Here is a 19,883-nt window from a genome sequence, read left to right on the forward strand (position 1 = left end):
TTGAGTGACCAAAGAATTTATCCTTGCAACGTGCTATCATTTCCCTAAAACTATGTTTCTCTACTAATCATTCAGTGCTCAGCTGCAGATACATCAAGCATAATTTTTGAAGATAAGATTACACATTCTTAAAATTTGACTCATTGGTTTTTTTTTTCACTCTGTTGCAGAATGAACTTATCATCCATAAAGGTTACCTAAGCGAGGAGTACAAAGTGATGACAGCAGATGGCTACATTCTTAGCTTGAACAGAATTCCATCTGGCAGAAACTATCAAATGGATTTTGGTGAGATAAATTGATGTAATATAGGGATAAGGTAGAAACATGTAAGGAAAAAATGATTCACATATTTGAAACTATTTTTATGAGTTAATAGATGAGAATTGTCCACATAAATTGAATCCTAGTCCAATCTAATATATCCTAATATATAGATAAATCACAATTTTCCCAAATTCCATTCTTTTGACATATTTGTTCCTAGTAAAATAAAATTATTTTAATATCTAAGCAAACTATTATATTCTTTCTCCAGGTATGAAACCTGTAGTATTTCTCCAGCATGGTTTGCTAGGAGATGGAAGCAACTGGGTTACCAACTTGGCCCACAACAGTTTGGGTTTCATCCTTGCAGATGCTGGATATGATGTTTGGATTGGAAACAGTAGGGGAAATACATGGTCCAGAAGTCACAGAAATCTGTCTGTAAATGAAGATGAATTTTGGGCTTTCAGGTATACTTCTTGTTGCAATCTTGGTATTTTGCAACAGGGAAATGGAATGAAAAGAGAAAATAATTTCTACATCATGTCATAAATAATTTAAGATCCAAAATAATTCAATGAGATCTGGTATTTGCTTCTAGGAATGAATTCATTTTTGTAACCCATATTGTATATTCAATATTCTAATGTTGGTACATGTACAGTTCTACAAACTGTGGAATATATTTCCATATGAACCTAATATGGAATAGGCATTTTTGATACACCATACACTTCAGAATCCCAAACAGATTGTCAAATCCATTCCTGAATTCAATTCTTTTGTCTTGTAACTTTTCCTAGCTTTGATGAAATGGCGAAGTATGATCTTTCAGCTGTCCTCAATTTCATTCTATGGAAAACTGGCCAACAACAATTATACTATGTTGGCTACTCACAGGGTGCTGCAATAGGTATGTAAATGAAGAAAAGCTGATATATAGTTTGGTACAACCATTTGTATTACAGCAGTCCAGCTATGGAGGAATTTCATACTATGAGGAAAGAGAAAACAGGAGGGAGAAGATTAATATTAAAATAGTATTACACTGGATTTGCACCTTGTTTTAAAGTTTTGATAGTTCCCATTTCGCTCAGGTCAGAAATATGAATGCAAGCCCCACTAATAGCATTCCTTTGAAGCTTTCATGAAGAGAATTGAAGCAGGGTACCCATAGTTTTTTCCTCGTTGTGATATAATCTTCATTTTGTGACTATATTGCTCCATTACTGCTCTCCCACTTGCCAAAGTTGACCTAGGCTATAGTTTCAAAGCCTATTGGGAAGAATAGGGGCTGCTACCATCCGTGCTAAAAACAAGAAAGAGCCAAGGAGTTCAGGCGACACCTCTAACCCTCCAGCTATTTTTCTTCCCCCTCCCTCCTAAAACATTGCTATCCCTTTCTTCAGTTCTGTCACTTTTATGTCACTGAATAGCAACATCACTAATAATGATGGCACCAAAGAAGATTGTAGAAGTTTCTAGAAGGGGAAAAAATTATACAGTGGTACCTCTACCTACAAACACCTCTACTTATGAGCTTTTCTAGATAAGAACCAGGTGTTCAAGATATTTTTTGCCTCTTTTCAATAACCCTTTTCCACTTACAAACCCGAGCCTCTGAAACTGTAACTGGAAAAGGCAGGAAGAAGCCTCTGTGGGGCCTGTCTAGGAATCTCCTGGGAGGAAACAGGGCCGGAAAAGATGGGGAGAAGCCTCTGTGGGGTCTCTCTAGGAATCTCCTGGCAGGAAACAGGGCCAGAAAAGGTGGGGAGAAGCCTCTGTGGGGCCTCTCTAGGAATCTCCTGGGAGGAAATAGGGCCGGAAAAGGCCAGGACAAGCCTCTATGGGGCCTCTCTATGAATCTCCTGGGCGGAAACAGGCCTCCACCCTCCCTGTGGTTTCCCCAATCGCACACATTATTTGCTTTTACATTGATTCCTATGGGAAAAATTGCTTCTTCTTACAAACTTTTCTACTTTAGAACCTGGTCATGGAACGAATTAAGTTCATTAGAGGTACCACTGTATAAGCTATTTGGTATCTCTATGAGGAAGCTAGGATAATGTCTATGAGATAGACTTGCTGATGTAATATATGGACTGTATTAATAATACTTGTTATGAGGTGAAGCAGTGTGCTTGTTTAGAGGTGTTAGTCCTGAGTATAAATTCTTTACCTCTGTTCAGAAATGAAGTTTTTAAAATGTTCCTACCCACTTAGTGTGATTATTGGCTAACTCACAACAAGTGAAGCAAACGGTGCCCACAGTAACTTTTACACTAAGAAAATTAGGTTTCTATGACTCTCCCTCCCCCCAATATAAAAGCTTTAAAACAAGATCAAGAGAACCATTTTAAATACTTTTAATTTAATTTAATTTAATTAATTGAATTTATATGCTTTCCGCTCCCTGAGGACACAGGGTGGCTTACAAATTTGAAAGCATTACAATAAAAATGTGTTTTGGTTTATTTATTTATCTATGTATGTAAAAACGAAAACCACTCATGCCATAATCATGAAATCTCCAGAACCGTAAAGCCTACAAACTTGAAATTTGCCACATATCTCTTGGCTTCTAGGTGCTCACTAAGAAAGGATTTTTCAAAATGACCCTGAGAGGGGATTGTGCGCACATGTGCGGGATGTGGGGATGATTAGGATGAACAAATATCCAGGCAGGGCCGGGTCATAAGCTAGTTTTAGTATAAAACAGTCAAGAGTAAATTCAAATGTTTCCTTTCACAGTATCAAATGAATGTGTACATGAATTACCCTTGTCCACCATTCTGTGAATGATTTACCTTGTCCACCATTCTGTGAATGATTTACTTTCCTTGCTATTTGTCCACGTACCACATATAGGTGGGGACAGATCCTCCATCTAAAAAGGGATCTAAGAGCGATCTTGGCTAACCATATCCCTTTTTAAATGGACGAGGATGAAGACAACTTGCCATTCATGCCATGGATGAAGATAACTGACCATAATAAATCTCAAATGCATATTTCTTAGGGTAGCATAGTGCTGCTATGATATAGTACAGTATGGAAGAACATAGATGCGTGTCTGAGATATATTGGTTTAAAAAAGTAAGATGATGGTTACAGTCAGACAGTGGCACTAGCTATCTTTATTTATTTTAATATTCATCTATGAACGCCCTTGGCATTTGTCCAGCCTTGTGTCTCATTCTGAGTTCTTTTAGTACCTGGAATAAATTAAGTATTCTACACAAGAATTTGTACATAAGATGTTTCAAATGAGGTTTGAAAGTTAAAAGAAAGTTTGTGTAGGAGATGAGCAGGCTCAGCTGAGTTTGCAATCATCTCAAAGAGGCTTTTTCAAGAGACAACTGGACTTTCTGGTTTTTCTTTGAAGACATTTTGCTTCTCATCCCAGAAGATGAAGAAGCAGTAGGTTGCCTCTTGAAAAAGCCCCTTTGGGATGTGGGATGTACTTCTGTTTGTCAGATGCAGTCTATACAATAATCTGTATTGTATACAGAGCTTCTTCACCTCTCTCTCTCTCTCTCTTCCTCTCCTCCCCCCTCTATCTGTGTGCATGTTATGTGAGCACTGCCACAGAAAAATGTAGTCATACAAAAGGGCATCCATAAAATTCTTCTACATATTAAAATAGATATACCCAATATATTGAAATGTAACTGTGTAAACTAAACAGGTGGGAAATAACAATTTTTAGAATGTTATTTTGTCTCTTTTTGGATTTTTCTCAGCATTTATAGCATTTTCAACCATGCCAGAATTGGCTCAGAAGGTGAAGATGTTTTTTGCCTTAGCCCCTGTGACTAGAATTAAGTATGCCAAAAGCTCTATAATAAAACTTTTTAATCTGCCAGAGAGGTTCCTTCGGGTAAGTTCATATTTTATTCCAATTCCTGTTCATACAAAAGTCATTAAAAGACATATCCTTAAATTGAAATTTAAAACTTGAAGACTGTCTGGATGCTGCAGTTGCTGTAAAATTTAACAACATGGGCAATTATATGTACACCATGATATGCTTAGATAACACTATTACCTCATGAACTCTGGCTTAGAGTAGGCTTTCAAATACAATTCAATAAACTGGTCATTACCTGTAAATAATAGTAATAATAATAATAATAATAATAATAATAATAATAAGAAGAAGAAGAAGAAGAAGAAGAAGAAGAAGAAGAAGAAGAAGAAGAAGAACGCTCTTTGCTCTCCTTCACATAGTCAGCTAATGAAGAGAAGCATGCATTAGCTGACTATGTGAAGGAGAGCAAAGAGTCAGCGTTGATGGAGGTCAATAATAGGAAACTTCTCAAGGTGAAGCAAACTAAGGACCAGTACAGAAAAACTGTAACTCAATATCGTATGGACAGTTGATGGAACAAAGCATTGTATGGCCAGTTCTTGGAGAAGATTGAAGGCAAAGTGGATAAAGAAAAGATCTGGTCATGGCTTGCAAGTGGAACACTCAAAAAGGAGACAGAAGGACTAATATTGGCGGCACAAGAACAGGCCATTAGAACAAATGCCATGAAAGCCAGAATTGAAAAATCAACAGACGATCCAAAGTGCAGGCTCTGTAAAGAAACAGATGAAACAATTGATCACATACTCAGCTGCTGCAAAAAGATCACACAGACTGACTACAAGCATAGGCATGATGCTGTGGAACAGATGATCCACTGGAACTTGTGCCAGAACTACCATTTACCAGTGGCAAAGAACTGGTGGGATCATAAGCCTGAAAAAGTGGTCAAAAATGAGCAAGCAAAACTACTGTGGGACTGTCCGACTTCAGACTGACCGAATTCTGAAGCATAACACAACAGACATCCTGATTGTGGAGAAAAAGAAAGTATGGATCATCTACATCACAATCCCAGGGGACAGCAGAATTGAGGAGAAGCAGCTAGAGAAATTAATGAAATATGAAGATCTAAAAATCGAGCTGCAACGACTCTGGCAATAGCCAGTGAAAGTGGTCCCAGTTTATTTATTTATTTTATTTATTTATTAATAGAGTTGAAAGGGACCGTTAGGTCATCGAGTCCAACCCCCTGCCTGAGCAGGAAACCCTACAGCACCCCAGCCAAATGGAAGTCCAATCTCCTCTTGAAGGTGTCCAGAGTTGGGGAGTTCACCACCTCCCCTGGCAGGCAGTTCCATTGGTTGATCGCTCTGACCGTCAGGAAGTTCTTCCTTATTTCCAGGTTGAATCTCTCCTTGGTCAGCTTCCAACCATTGTTCCTCGTCCGGCCCTCTGGTGCCCTGGGGAATAAAGAGACCCCCTCCTCACCGTGGCAACCCCTCAAGTATCTGTAAACTGCTATCATGTCCCCTCTAGACCTTCTTTTTTCTAGGCTGTCCATGACCAGTTCTCTCAATCTCTCTTCGTAAGTCTTGGTTTCGAGTCCCCTAATCATTTTGGTTGCTCTTTTTTGCACCTTCTCCAGAGTTTCGATGTCTTTTTTGTAGTGAGGTGACTTTTTTGTAGTGTAGTGAAAGTTGTCAAAATTGGATGCAGTACTCCAGGTGGGGTCTGACCAGGGCATAGTAGAGTGGTATTAGTACTTCCCTGGTCTTGGAGCGTATTCCTCTGTTGATGCAGCTTAGGATTGAGTTGGCTTTTTTGGCTGCTGCTGCACATTGCTGACTCATGTTTAGTTGATTGTCCACCAAGACTCCAAGATCTCTTTCGCAGTCACTATTGCTGAGTGGGGTATCTCCCAGGCTGTATGTATGTCTAGGGTTCTTTTTGCCGAGGTGGAGGACTCTGCATTTGTCGGTGTTGAACCTCATTTTGTTGGTATGGGCCCACTGTGGTAGTCTGTCTAGGTCTTCTTGTACTCTGAGCCTGTCCTCAAGGGTGTTGGCTACCCCCGCCAGCTTGGTGTCATCTGCAAATTTTATTAGTTCCCCATTTATTCCCTCGTCCAGGTCGTTGATGAAGATGTTAAAGAGTACAGGACCCAGGACAGAGCCCTGTGGTACTCCACTGTCTACTTTTTTCCATGTGGATTTGGTGCCGTTGAGGACAACTCGTTGGGTGCGGTTGGTCAGCCAACTGTTTATCCATCTACATGTGTAGTGGTCTACTCCATTTTTTTCTAGTTTGTGGATTAGGAGATTGTGGTCGACTTTATCGAAAGACTTACTGAAGTCCAAGTATATGAGGTCCACTGAGTTGCGTTGGTCAACTGACTTGGTTATGGTGTTGAAAAATGATATGAGATTGGTTTGGCATGATTTGTTTCTGATGAATCCGTGCTGGCTATTGGATATGATCTTATTTGTTTCTAGGAAGTGGGTAAGTTGTTTTTTGATTATTTTCTCCAGTATTTTTCCAGGTATAGAGGTCAGACTGATTGGTCTGTAGTTACCTGGGTCGGTCTTTTTGCCTTTTTTGTGGATGGGGACTACGTCAGCTCGCTTCCAGTCTTCCGGTAGGTCTCCAGTGATCCAGGATATTTGGTAGATGAGGAGGAGTGGTTCCGCTATGGTGTCTGCCAATTCTTTTAGGACTTTGGGGTGAAGTCCGTCTGGCCCTGGTGATTTGTATTCGTTGAGTTCCCTCAGGTAGTCCCTCACTGTGCTTTTGTCTATGTTGAGTTCGTTTCTGGGGCAGTTTGTTGCAGTTAAATTGCAGATTGGTTGGAGGGAGGTTCCCTTTTGTGTGAAGACTGATGCAAAGTAGGCGTTGAGTAGCTGTGCTTGGTCATTGCTGTCTGTGATTTCTCTACCCTCTTCGTTTTTTAGTGTGACGATTGTTTCTTTGATTTTCTTCTTATTGTTGATGTGTTGGAAGAATCTTTTTTTGTTGTCTTTGACTTCCGCTGCAAGGTGTTGTTCATACTGTGCCTTAGCTGTTTTTATTTTTTGTTTGCAGGAACTGGCTGTTTGCTGATATTCCGCTTTGGTTATGAGTCCTTCTTTCCATTGTTTGTAATTAGCTTTTTTTCCTTTTATGTCATCTGCGAGGGCTTTGTTTAGCCATGCAGGTTTAGTTTTGGTTTTCCTGTTTCTCCTTTTCATGGGGATTGCGTTGTTTTGGGCATCTATGATGCTGTTTTTTAGGATCGCCCAGGCTTCCTGAGTGGTTTTTCCTTCTAAGAGTTCGTTCCAGGGGCATTGTTCAAGGTTCGCTCTGAGCTTGTTAAAGTCCGCTTTTCTGAAGTCTGGGACTGTGGTGGTGTTGGGTATAGTAGCTAGTGATTGCACTATGTTGAATTTGAGGATGACGTGGTCGCTCTCTCCCAGTTTTCCTTCTTCTTCTGTTCCCTCTATTGTTTCTTCCCTGTTTGTTAGTATTAGGTCTAATATAGCATTCCCTCTGGTTCCTGTTTCAACTTTTTGGGTTAGAAAGTTGTCAGCTAGACTGGAAAGAAATTTGGCAGACTTTCCACTTGGTGCTGAGTTAGTTTTCCAGTTGATGTCTGGGTAGTTCAAGTCCCCCATTATTGTCGTGCTGTGTTTGTTGCATATGTCTGTTAGTTGGCATGTGAAGAGGTCGTCCATTGTGTCTGTTTGATTGGGTGGTCTGTAGTATACTCCAATTGTGGTGTTGCTCTTTTTTCTTTTATGTTGACCCATATGATTTCTAGGGGGTTATCATCTTTGGTTGGATGTAGTTCTGTGGCAGTGTAGTGGTCTTTGATGTATAGTGCAACACCTCCTCCTTTCTTGTTTGACCTGTTCTTCTTGAAGAGGTTGTAACCCATTATCTGTGTGTTCCAGGCGTGCGTTTCGTCCCACCAGGTTTCTGTGATTCCAATTAGATCGTATTGGCCCTCGTGTATTGATAATTCCAGTTCATCCTGTTTGTTTCCCAAGCTTTGTGCGTTTGTGTACAGGCATTTTAGATGTTTGTGTTTGTTTGCAGGTAGAAATTTTTTATTCTCAGGTTTGTTTGTAGGCTTGTCCCGTTCCCCTTCCTTGTTTTGTTCAGTGTTTTGTCGTATAGTTTGGTCACCCTCCCCTCTCAGAGCTAGTTTAAAGCCCTCCTGATGAGTTGGGCTAGTCGGTTGCCTAGGAGGTTCTTCCCCGCTCTAGTGAGGTGTAGCCCGTCGCTTGCTAAAAGCCCTTCTTGGAGATAGTGCAGGCCATGGTCGAGGAAGCCAAAGTTCTTATGGTGACACCATCCTTTAAACCAGTGATTTATCTGCGGGATTTTGCATTCTCTGGCGGGGTGTCGTCCTCTAGTGGGGAGGATGGAAGAAAAAACAACCTGAGCACCTGTTTTTCTGATTGTGTTGCCCAAGTGGTCATAGTCTTTCATAATTTGGTTCATGTCTTTCCCTGTGTCGTTGATTCCCGCATGAATCACCAATAGTGGGTAGTAGTCCGTGGGTTTGAGTATTTTGATGAGGTTTTCAGTTATGTCAGAGATTTTAGCTCCAGGGAGGCAGCACACCTCTCTAGATTGGTTGTCTGGTCTGCAGATGGGAGGCTCAGTTCCCCTGAGGATTGAGTCTCCAATTACCAGTACTCTCTTCTTTTTGGCTGGCTTGGGGTGAGGGAGGTTAGCTTCTGTTGTTGAGGCTTTTGGTGGAGTTGTGTTGTGCTTGGTTCTTGGTGGTTCTTTGTCAGATGTTTGCAGGTTTTCTTGTTCCGAGAGTACTGAATATTTGTTGCTTGTAGGCAGTGGGGTTGGGAGGAGGAGGGTTGGAGTTGGTGGAGGCTTGTTTTTTCGTCTTAGGGTGATGTGTGTCCAGCTATTTACTGCTTCTGGGGCGTGGATTCGGCTTAGCTCCTCTGGGGTGTTGGTTTTGTTGGGAGTCTGATGGATTTTCTCATTGTGATGTTGGTGCTTCAGGGTTGTTAGGTTTTTCTCTAGGTTTTCGATTTTTTCCTCAAGTAGCTGGATGAGTTTGCATTTGTTGCAGGTAAAGTTTTGGAGGTTTGAGGGGAGGAGTGAGTACATGGAGCACAAACTGCAGCACACCATGGATTCAGTTCCGTCTTCATCTATGCTTGTTCGGGGAGTGACTTCTGTGTGCATGGTTGGTGTATCTTCTCTCTCTCTGTGTGTGTTGTTCTTTATGTGTGCGGTAGGTTGCAGGGTGGGTGCGGGAGAGTGCAGAGGTGACATGTCTGCTCTTGTTGCTGGGTTGGTGATTTCCTCTGCTTCCCTGGTCAGCAAACCCGGTGTTCTTTTGCCTCGCGGTGAGCTTTTAGCTTCTTCCCAGCATGCACCAGGAGTATGCAAATTACCCCCTGAAGCTCAGATTCCTGGGTGGTGAGTTCCTCTGCTTCCCTGGTCAGCAAACCCGGTGTTCTTTTGCCTCGCGGTGAGCTTTTAGCTTCTTCCCAGCATGCACCAGGAGTATGCAAATTACCCCCTGAAGCTCAGATTCCTGGGTGGTGAATTCCTCTGCTTCCCTGGTCAGCAAACCCGGTGTTCTTTTGCCTCGCGGTGAGCTTTTAGCTTCTTCCCAGCATGCACCAGGAGTATGCAAATTACCCCCTGAAGCTCAGATTCCAGTACTTGGCACGTTGGCGTAGTGCCAAAGGATCTCAGCGGACATTTGAAAACCATCGGAATTGACAAAATCTCCATCTGTCAATTATAAAAGGCCACTTTACTTGGATCGGCAAACATAATTCGCCGCTACATCACGCAGTCCTAGGTGCTAGGGAAGCGCCTGACTGGTGATGAAATACAAAATCCAGCATAGTGATCTCGTTTGCTGTGTTGTATTGATATAATAATGATGATGATAATGACAATGACAATGATAATAATAATAATAATAATAATAATAATAATAATAATAATAATAATAATAATATACAGTATTAGATTTGTGTGCCGCCCCTCTTTGAAGACTCGGGGCAGCGGTAAATCTGAACATGACACAAGACCAGACTGTTTATTATTATTTGTTCCTAGAACAAATTATTCAGAAGCTGATTCTACTAAAACCAGAACTCTTCCTACTAGTTATAATCAGACAACAATTGGATAACGAAGTTAGACACTTATTAATTAACATATTAACAGCTGCAAGAATAACTTTTGCCCCAAATTGGAAACTGGACTTTACTGCATCAACTTTAAACTTTATTAATAAAACAATGGAATGTGCTGAACTGACAAAAATGACCTTAAAGCTACAGGGCAAAGAAGAAACAGAATTTTATAAATTGTAATGCTGAGTATCACCCATTAATGGCGCCTATTTACATTTTCTGTCCTTCTGTCCATATAATTCCTCTACTGTAACCATGTACTAATAACAGAAATCATAAAGAACATTCAGATATGAGAAGAACTACATATGACTTCATCTGGCAGATTTTTTTAAAAATTAATTCTTATTGATGTTTTGTAGACTTTGCTTGGCAAAAGAGAATTCCTTCCCCAGAATTGGGTAGTTAGAAAGGCTCTTGCTACTTTCTGCAGTCGGCGTCCCTTCACTGATGTCTGTGGAAACATATTTTTCCATCTTAGTGGCTATAACATGAGAAATATAAATATGGTGAGTGTTAACTGCTTGCAGCCTTTGCTCACAAAATACCATAGATGCACATTTATTTAACCAATAATATGTTAAAATACACATTAATTTAAATAGAACTAGCCACACTTTAGTTTTGTTTTTAACTATATCCACCAGACGTAATGTATACATAAACAAGGTAAAAAAAGAATAATAAGCTATGCAAGGATAATAGATCTAAATACATTTCAGATCACTTTAAATACTATTATATGCATTGATTGGTGGCTAATTGGGTACTGGTTTTTATACTTCTATTTAATGTAGTTTTCAGCTAAAACTTTGAAGAACATTTATTTGGAAATGTGCTTTGAGTCAGTGTTCATTTCGAGGAGACTAAACTTTCCTTTCTTCTTCCCTCCCTTTAGAGCCGAATAAACATATATGTGGCCCGATCACCAGCTGGAACATCAGCACAAAATATATTGCACTGGAGCCAGGTATCTTTACTTATTGCAATATTATTGCTGGTTAAGAAGTGATAGTTTAGAACAGAGGTTCCCAATCTGTGAGTCGTGGCTCAGGTGACCAGATTTTAACAATGCTAAAGAGGGACACCATTGACCAGGGGGAGGGGGAGCATTTTGATTAAAATTTTGGTGTACCATATTTTTCGGTATATAACAAGCTCCTAGATTTTAGAGGAGAAAACAAGGAAAGGGTATTCTAAACCAAATGGTGTAATATTAAATAGTAATAGTAGACTAGACTAGACTAGACTAGACTAGACTAGACTAGACTAGACTAGACTAGACTAGACTAGACTAGACTAGACTAGACTAGACTAGACTAGACTAGAATAGAATAGAATAGAATAGAATAGAATAGAATAGAATTCTTTATTGGCCAAGTGTGATTGGACACACAAGGAATTTGTTTTGGTGCATATGCTCTCATAAAAGAAAAAGATACATTTGTCAAGAATCATGTGGTACAACACTTAATGATTGTCATAGGGTCAAATAAGCAATGAAAAAACAATATTAATAAAAAATCTTAGGATACAAGCAACAAGTTACAGTCATACAGTCCTAAGTAGAAGGAAATAGGTGAGAGGAAAGATGAGAAAAAACTAGTAGAAATAGAAGTGCAGACTTAGTAAAATGTTTGACAGTGTTGAGGGAATTATTTGTTTAGTAGAGCGATGGCGTTCGGGAAAAAACTGTTCTTGTGTCTAGTTGTCTTGGTGTGCAGTGTAATAGTAACCTGTCCAGCCACGAGGGGCTGGGTTTGTGGCTCCTGGTGTTTTCTGTGGGAAATATCTCCCTTCCTTCTTTCTTTCCTTCCTTCCCTCCCTTCCTCCTTCCTCTTTTTCCCTCCCTCTCTCTTTCCCTTTTCTTTCTTTCTTTCCTCCTTTCTCTCTCATTTGTTTCCCTCTTCTCCTTCTCTCATTCTCTCTCTCTCAATCTTTTTCTCATTTCTCTCTCACTCTCTCCCTTTCATTTCTGTTTTTCTCTTCCCTCTCCCTCTCTTTTTCCTTCTTTCCCCTTCTCTCTCTCATTTGTTTGTTCTTCCTCCCCCTTGTTCTTTCCCTCCATCAGTTTCTAATTCCTCCTTTTCTCTCACATTCCCTCCCTTTCTCCCTCCCCCCATCTTTCCCTCCTTCTCTGTTTCTCCAGGGATGAGCCAGCAGTCTGCCCCACTTCTTCTTAACTTGTCCTCCAGTTTCATGCAGAAACTGCAGCACTTCTGGGCTGGCCAAACAGGATGACTTCTTCTGCGCTCTTCGCTGCGATATCTCTCTGGCTGGGCTCCACCCCTCAAGATGTGATGAGGGGATGCTTTGCCCAGTTCTCTGCAACTGAGGAATGTTGCAAGGCCGCCCGATAGCCCCTGAGCAGGACTTTTTAAAAACCCTATGGGACGTGGGAAAAATAGGCAAAAAGCGGGACTGTCCCACGAAATTCAGGACGTCTGGTCACCTTAGTCGTCGCCCACTACTGGCAGAAGTAGATTCTGACCAGTTCTGAAGAACTGATAGCAGAAATTTTGAGTAGTTCGGAGAACCAGTAAATACCACTTCTGACCAACCAACCAACCCAATACCCCACCAACATTATATTATCTGCTTCTTGGGTCCCAGCTCATGGTGAGGAAATTGAGATTTTGCAGTATCTTTCCCCTGCCATGCCCACCAAGCCACTAATAGTGCATTTCATTTTATCCCTGCCTTATTGCTAGACTTTTCATTGTGGATTATTCAAGGGTTTTGACTGGGGTGATGAGAGGACAAATATAATAAAGCACAAACAGGTATGGAAATATTTGTTTATTTATAGGTACAAATTTTGAAAAAATTAAAGCAAAGAAAATGTATGCAGAGAGAAATAATTCATAGACACCTGGTACCTTCAACTGTCTCATACAATCTGATTTTAACCCATGTGAGGTGCTTTTCTCTGTGAAACTATTAGTAGAACTCCCATTCCAGGAACTTTGTTTGTTTGTTTGTTTGTTTGTTTTGTCAAGTACATATTGGTGGTATGCAAAGATATAATAATAGTTATATACATGATACTAGTAAAAGACAAACAGAGTGAACCTGTTCTGAGGGGGGTAATTCCCCCCCCGAACCAAAAATGGACAGTCATTATGGTTCTTTGGGGGCAGTATCCACAGCCACTCAGGCTTGAGCCTGTTAACTCCCATCCAGACTCTCACAGCCTCCAGGAACCAGCGCATCACATTCACTGCTTCACTGAACTGATGTGGGGTGGAGATGTATAACTGGGTGTTATCAGGGGATTGCTGGTACCTCACCCCATGCCGATGGATGATCTCACCCAGTGGCTTCAGTTGAAAATATTTAGTGCTCAGAACCAGCACTTTGTGAATAGCTCTGTTCTACTTCTTGAATTAGAACAATAACCACACAAATGTACAACCAAATTTATGTAAAGCATTCAAGAATAACTTTACACATCAGTAATTATTCAACTCTATAAGAATGAATTCCATTTATCCATTTCTTTATGCTCTGCTATCAACATAAAAAACCCCCACCAAAGATATTTTAAAACCCAAAGATATCTACACAATTCAATAACCTTACTTGACTGGCCCAATTGAGTACTTTCTCCTCCTCCTCTCTAAATTATTGGGTCTTGTTGATTACTCCTGTACTTCATCTGGGATAGCCACAATCCAAATTCACACAGTTGGGCATTACTTTATCCAGTTGCAGATTCTTCTCTCAGCTGTCAAACAGAGAATCTTCTGTTTCCAGCTAATACAAAGTTTGCTTTCCTCCAAGGGTGGATTCTCCATCTTGAACCCAAAATATAAGCAGGCACTCCCAGAAATAGAGGATTCTCCCTTTAACTCTTATATACAAGCAAGTGAGCAACTCTTATATACAAGTGAGCAATTTTGCCTTGTATTCTAATAGAAAGCTTGTCTAGCTCCTCTTTTTCTTTGCCTTTCTGTTCTTTGAAAATTTTACCTTTTTTCTCCTCAAGTTATCTTCTTGTCTGACTTTAAATCTTTGTTGTTGTTTCCTCCCATTGCTACATTAGCCCATCAGTTCCTCTTCTATTTCTAGGTCAGGGATAGGTAAAGTTTTAGTGTTTTAATGTCTTAGTTTTAGATAATATTTGACTTCTTTTTATCGCTTTGTATCTATTTATATTGTATTTTTATTATTGTTGTAAGCTGCCCTGAATCCTTTGGGATTGGGAGGCATAGAAATCGAATAAATAAATAAAATAAATAAAGTTGTCTCTTCTATGACTTGTCGACTTCAACTCCCAGAATTCCTGAGCCAATCATGCTAGCTCATGAATACTGGAGTTGAAGTCCACAAGTCACAGAAGAGCCAACTTTGCCTATCCTTGGTCTAGGCCATTCCTTCCATACTTGTTTCCTCTCTGAGTCAAACATCTCTACTCAGTGAGTTTTCCAAGAATTCTCCAGCCATCATTTAGCTGGGGAATTCTGGGAGCCAAAGTCCACATATCTTATATATGTGAACCCAGAGAAGCTATTTTCTGTCCTAAGGAGATAAATTCTATCCATCTATCTATATCTATAGCTTCTTATCTCATCTTTATTTCACTACATTATTTCACTGTTTTTTACCTTTACCTCTTTTTTGTCATATTCTGCTAATTACAAAACCTGGCAGCAAGATTCCTATTCTTTGTGTCTAATAGCAAATTTTACAAAATTGTATCAGCTTTGCTCATTTCTTCAAATTTTCCACAAATTTCTGGATTATACTAGTTTGAGCCACAGTGGCGTAGTGGTTAGACTGCAGTACTGCAGTACTGCAGAGTACTACTGCTAACTGCTGGCTGACTGCAATTTGGCAATTCAAATCTCACCAGGCTCAAGGTTGATTCTGCCTTCTATCTTCTGAGGTGGGTAAAATGAGGACCCAAATTGTTGGGGGCAAGATGCTGACTCTGTAAACAGCTTCCAGAGCACTGTAAAGCACTGTAAAGTAATATATAAGTCTAAGTGCTATTGCTATTGAAAATAATTTGCCAGCAAAGGAACTTATAGACTGAGCCCAATGGATGTCATTGTGTCCCTATGGTATATATGCATGCACAACATAATAAGCCATGATAAAATTATAATTAGAATATTTAGTTTTGACATGAGAATATGTCAAAGCACCTTGCTCATAGTTGATTATTTTTGTTATCTTAAAATTATCAGATGACAATCAGAATGGCAGGTGCTGAAGCATATAGCAAATGAACACATTCCATCAGGAATATTTATTTTATTCTGACCATATCTTGGAATGTACAAGAATAGAATTAGAATGGGCCTTTGTGAGAAAATGTCCCATTTTGAGGTCAGGACACTTTACATGCACTCCTTATTATAAGCCATGCATGGCTTATAATACTCCCAATATTTGGTAAATAATTAGTAAAACCTAAAAGTCCTATGAGGGGAAGGAGCAATGTAAAAGGAGAAGCAGTAATCATCATGAAACCAAAAGGGCTTAAGCCCTTATTATCTGAGTGATCAATTGTCACACTGTGAATCTGATAGTTCAGGCGTCTCAAACTTGCAACCCACAGGCCGGATCCATTACATACTGGCTATATCTCTGCCTGGCTTAGCGAAGGGGGGGGTCCCAATATATCCCTGCCTTCCGTAAAGTTCTTAAAACCCACCTTTGTCGTCAGGCATGGGGGAACTGAAACACCTCCCCCGGCCACGTACAATTTATGTATGGTATGTTTGTGTGTGTGCTTGTTAATATAGTGGGGTTCTTTTTAAAACTATTTTAAATACTTAAATTTATTGAATCTATTTGGATTTGTACGATTGTTTATATTTTTGTTGTGAGCCGCCCCGAGTTCGCGGAGAGGGGCGGCATACAAATTTAAATAATAAATAAATAAATAAATATCATGTGATGCTGCCGTGATGACAAGAGTTTGACAGCCCTGTGACAGTTTAGATAGCAGGGGAGGCTTTGAGAAAATCCCCCTTTGGCTATGTTGTGGTTTGTTTGTTTGTTTGTTTGCTTGTCTGTTAATAAATAAATTAATAAATATATTTATTTTGACTTTTGACTTCTATGCCAGCCAGTCCCATTGGGACTCAGGGCGGCTTACAACAGCAATAATAAAATACAGTGTGAAAAGTCAAATAGTAATTTAAAAACCCCATTATACGAACAATTAATAAACAATTAATAAAACCTAACAAACAATTCAATTTGAGACACATATATATCAATCGCTCAGTTTGGCCGTGGCAGGATGTATCACTCGCAGTACCCAGGCCTGCTGGCAAAGCCAGGTCTCCATGGCCTTTCGGAAGGCCAGTAGGGTGAGAGCAGTACAGACATCGGGGGGAGTTGGTTCCATAGAACCGGGGCAGCCACAGAAACGGTCCTCCCCCACAGTCCCGCCAACCTGCATTGCTTAGTCGAAAGGACCCAGAGAAGGCCAAACCTGTAAGATCTTGCTGGTCGCTGGGAGGTATGCAGCAGGAGATGGTCCCGTAAATAGTCTGGTTGCCCTAGGAAGGGGCATTGCCAGGGGTGGGCAGCAGGCAGGACAGGGTGGAATGCAATTCCACTGGCGGAAATCAAGCTGAATGCACAATTCCAGCTGACCAGCAGCAGTCACTTCCTGCATTACAGGTCTTGACTTGGCTCTCCTTCTTTTCCCTGCTGCTGCGCGCTCCTTGCTTTTTTCCTCTTTCCTCCTTCCTGGCCTCAAAGGAGCTTCCCTTTCTCCTGTCTGGTTCCCCTCCAGCCTCACATGGCCACCTCCCAAGGCCAGGAAGGATGCGCCAAAACAGTCTTTTTCCCCTCATGAAGCCCTCCGACCACAGCTGAGATGAAAAAGCATTGTGCAGCAATAATAACCTTGTGACTCTCCCTCAGCTTTCCGATATTTTTTAATCTCCCCTTCCCATCTTCCTCCTCCTCCTCAGAAAGAGGCAGGGAGACCAATACCAGCAGGATTTGTGTGGGGTCCTGTTCCTCCTCCATCTTTTCTCAACAGCTGATTGGCACCTGTTCGCCTAGCTACCCAGCCTGAGGCGGGGGAGCAACCCATGAAGGAAAGCATGGGAAATGTGAAGCAAATTGTCACCCCAGCGAGCGACACAGGTGAGGTTGTAAGTGGAGGACTTAACAGTTCACTTGAACGATGATGATCGTTCAAGCCACTCCCACCTGGTCACATGGCTGGCAAGCCACTCCTACCCAGTCACATGACCATCAAGCCATACCCAGAAAATAAGCCACAACCACAGTGTGGCGGTAAAAATTTTGGCTGCCCATTACTGCGCATTGCCCCTCCCCCTTTCCAACCCTACTGTTCTGTTTGGGTTGTATGTGACCCAAAGCCAAGTTTGGGACCCTGTAAAAAATTTTCCCTGCAGATCTGAAACTTGAAATTTCATGACTTTGTATCATTTGAGGGGTTCTTTCTATGAGTATTTTTTGGGGAGTGGGGGGGCTTAGTTTTTGCTGGGCAAAAAACCCCCACACTTGTTCTGTTCAAGTCGTATATGACTCGGACCAAAAAAGGTTTAATTTAGGTACATAAATTTGGGTTTTTTGAAAATGTTTTTCACTGAGATACTAATTTCAATGTTTCTGAACACAATGAAAGTAAAATTGAGATGAAAAAATTAATGCTTATTTGTTTATTTTGCTCATAAATGCCCGCCCCTAGCATTTTTATGCAATTTTGTTCATTTTTATCTAGCTCAGGCTGTCGGGTTAATGTTGTTGTTTTTTACCTTTTTGCATTGGATCACTATTTTGAACATCCCTGATCATTAGAAAAATAGAAATGAACTGAAAAAAAGTTATGCTTATTGAGTTGTTTTACTCAGAAATAGGGTCTGCCCCCCCCCCATGGCAGTGTGCAATAATTTTCATTTAAAACTTTTTTTTAGCCTGCCAGTTCCAACTTTTTTGAAAACATTTTTCACTGGGATGCTAATTTGAACTTTTCTAAACATAATGATATGAAAATTGAACTGAAAAAATAGATGATTATTTGTTTATTTTGCTCATAAAACTCCCCCCCATCCGCTGCGTGCAATTTATATGTTTTTCAGGCTCCAAAATCAAAATATTATTAAAACATTTTGCATTGAATTACTAGTTTAACAATTTCTGAACATAATGATATGAAAAGTGAACTGAAAAAAGTGATACTTATTTAGAAATAGGACCTTCCCCCCACAGCTGTGTGCAATCAGTTTCACTTTACTTTTTTTTAGGATCCAAATCTGAAATATTTTTAATACCCTACCCATTGATTTACTAAATCGAATGTTACTGATCATCAGAAAAATATTCCCTAAGGTTTCTAATTGCTGCTTATATTTTTATTTTGCAATCATTGCCACTTTTTATTTTTTTAGCCTGCCAGTTCTACCTTTTTTAAAAACGTTTTTCACTGGGATACTAATTTGAACATTTCTGAACAAAATGCTATGAAAATTGAACTGAAAAAAATAGATGCTTATTTGTTTTTGTTTTTTGCTCAGAAAAGCCCACCCCCCATGATTTGGAGAACTTTTTTTAGTTTATATTTTTTTAGGCTCCAAATCTCAAATATTTTCCCCCTTTGGTATTGATATAATAAAGTGAACATTCCTGATCATAAGAAAAATAGAAATGAACTGAAAAAAAATGATGCTTATTTGTTTAGAAAAGGGCCACCAACACCCGGCCTTGCTGTGTGCCATTATTTTCACTTTTTATATAGATTTGGCTTAAAATATTTGGAATATCCTTTTGAAAAGCAAGTACATGATAGCCAGACAACTAATTTTATGAAAGAAATCCATTTTATTAAAAAACAAGTAGGTAATTTTGAATTCACAGCATAATTTGTATAGAAACTGGAAAAATTGAGCACAGCCTGGTGTGGGCGTTTTCTGAGCAAAATAAACAATTAAGCACCAATTTTTTTCAGTTCAATTTTCCTTTCATTGTGTTAATAAATGTTCATTTTTGTATATCAATGCCAAAGTTATTGAAAATATTTGGAATTATGGGCCTAGAAAAAATTACAAAGTGAAATGCTTGGGAAAAATAGGGGGTGGGTGGCCCTTTTATGAGCAAAATAAACAAATAAGCATTATTTTTTTCAGCTCAATTTTCATTTCATTATGTTTCGAAATGTTCAAACTAGTAATCCAACACCAAATATAGCAAAATTGTATGCCGTTTGCAGGCTAAACTATCTATAAATTGAAAAACAATTTCAAAGACGCTAGGGGCAGGCATTTATGAGCAAAATAAAAATATAAGCATTACTTTTTCCATCTCAATTTTACTTTCATTGTGTTCAGAAATGTTCAAATTAGTATCCCAGTGAAAACAGTTTTCAAAAGACCACATTTAAGTACCTAAAATAAACCTTTTTTGGTCCGGGTTGTATACGACCCGAACAGTACAAGTGTGACTTTTTACATACAGAACAGCAGGGTATAAGTGCATCTACTCCATCAAGAGTTTAATTATTACTTACCTTTATGATATTTCTTAAAATACTTTTAATGGTCTTGATTTTCATTGCATTAATTTTATTGTTGTTTTCATGTTCTCCACATACGCTAAATAATAATAAAAATATTTATTTATTTATTTAAATTTGTTTGTCAAGTACA

The 19,883-nt window shown here is 39.7% G+C and overlaps 1 protein-coding gene across 1 annotated transcript in view; it reads left to right on the plus strand.

Moving 5' to 3' along the window:
* LOC139167634 (lipase member M-like) overlaps positions 1-19,883 on the plus strand; it is a 31,727-nt gene that overhangs the window by 11,218 nt on the left and 626 nt on the right. The window contains exons 4-10 of the mRNA XM_070752309.1: positions 171-288; positions 539-737; positions 1,071-1,180; positions 4,011-4,147; positions 10,605-10,751; positions 11,141-11,212; positions 12,954-13,025. Coding sequence (XP_070608410.1) covers positions 171-288; positions 539-737; positions 1,071-1,180; positions 4,011-4,147; positions 10,605-10,751; positions 11,141-11,212; positions 12,954-13,025 — 855 coding nt within the window. The remainder of the gene's footprint in view (positions 1-170; positions 289-538; positions 738-1,070; positions 1,181-4,010; positions 4,148-10,604; positions 10,752-11,140; positions 11,213-12,953; positions 13,026-19,883) is intronic.

The sequence above is a fragment of the Erythrolamprus reginae genome, chromosome 5 (assembly GCF_031021105.1).
Source record: "Erythrolamprus reginae isolate rEryReg1 chromosome 5, rEryReg1.hap1, whole genome shotgun sequence".
Taxonomy (NCBI): Eukaryota; Metazoa; Chordata; class Lepidosauria; order Squamata; family Dipsadidae; genus Erythrolamprus; species Erythrolamprus reginae.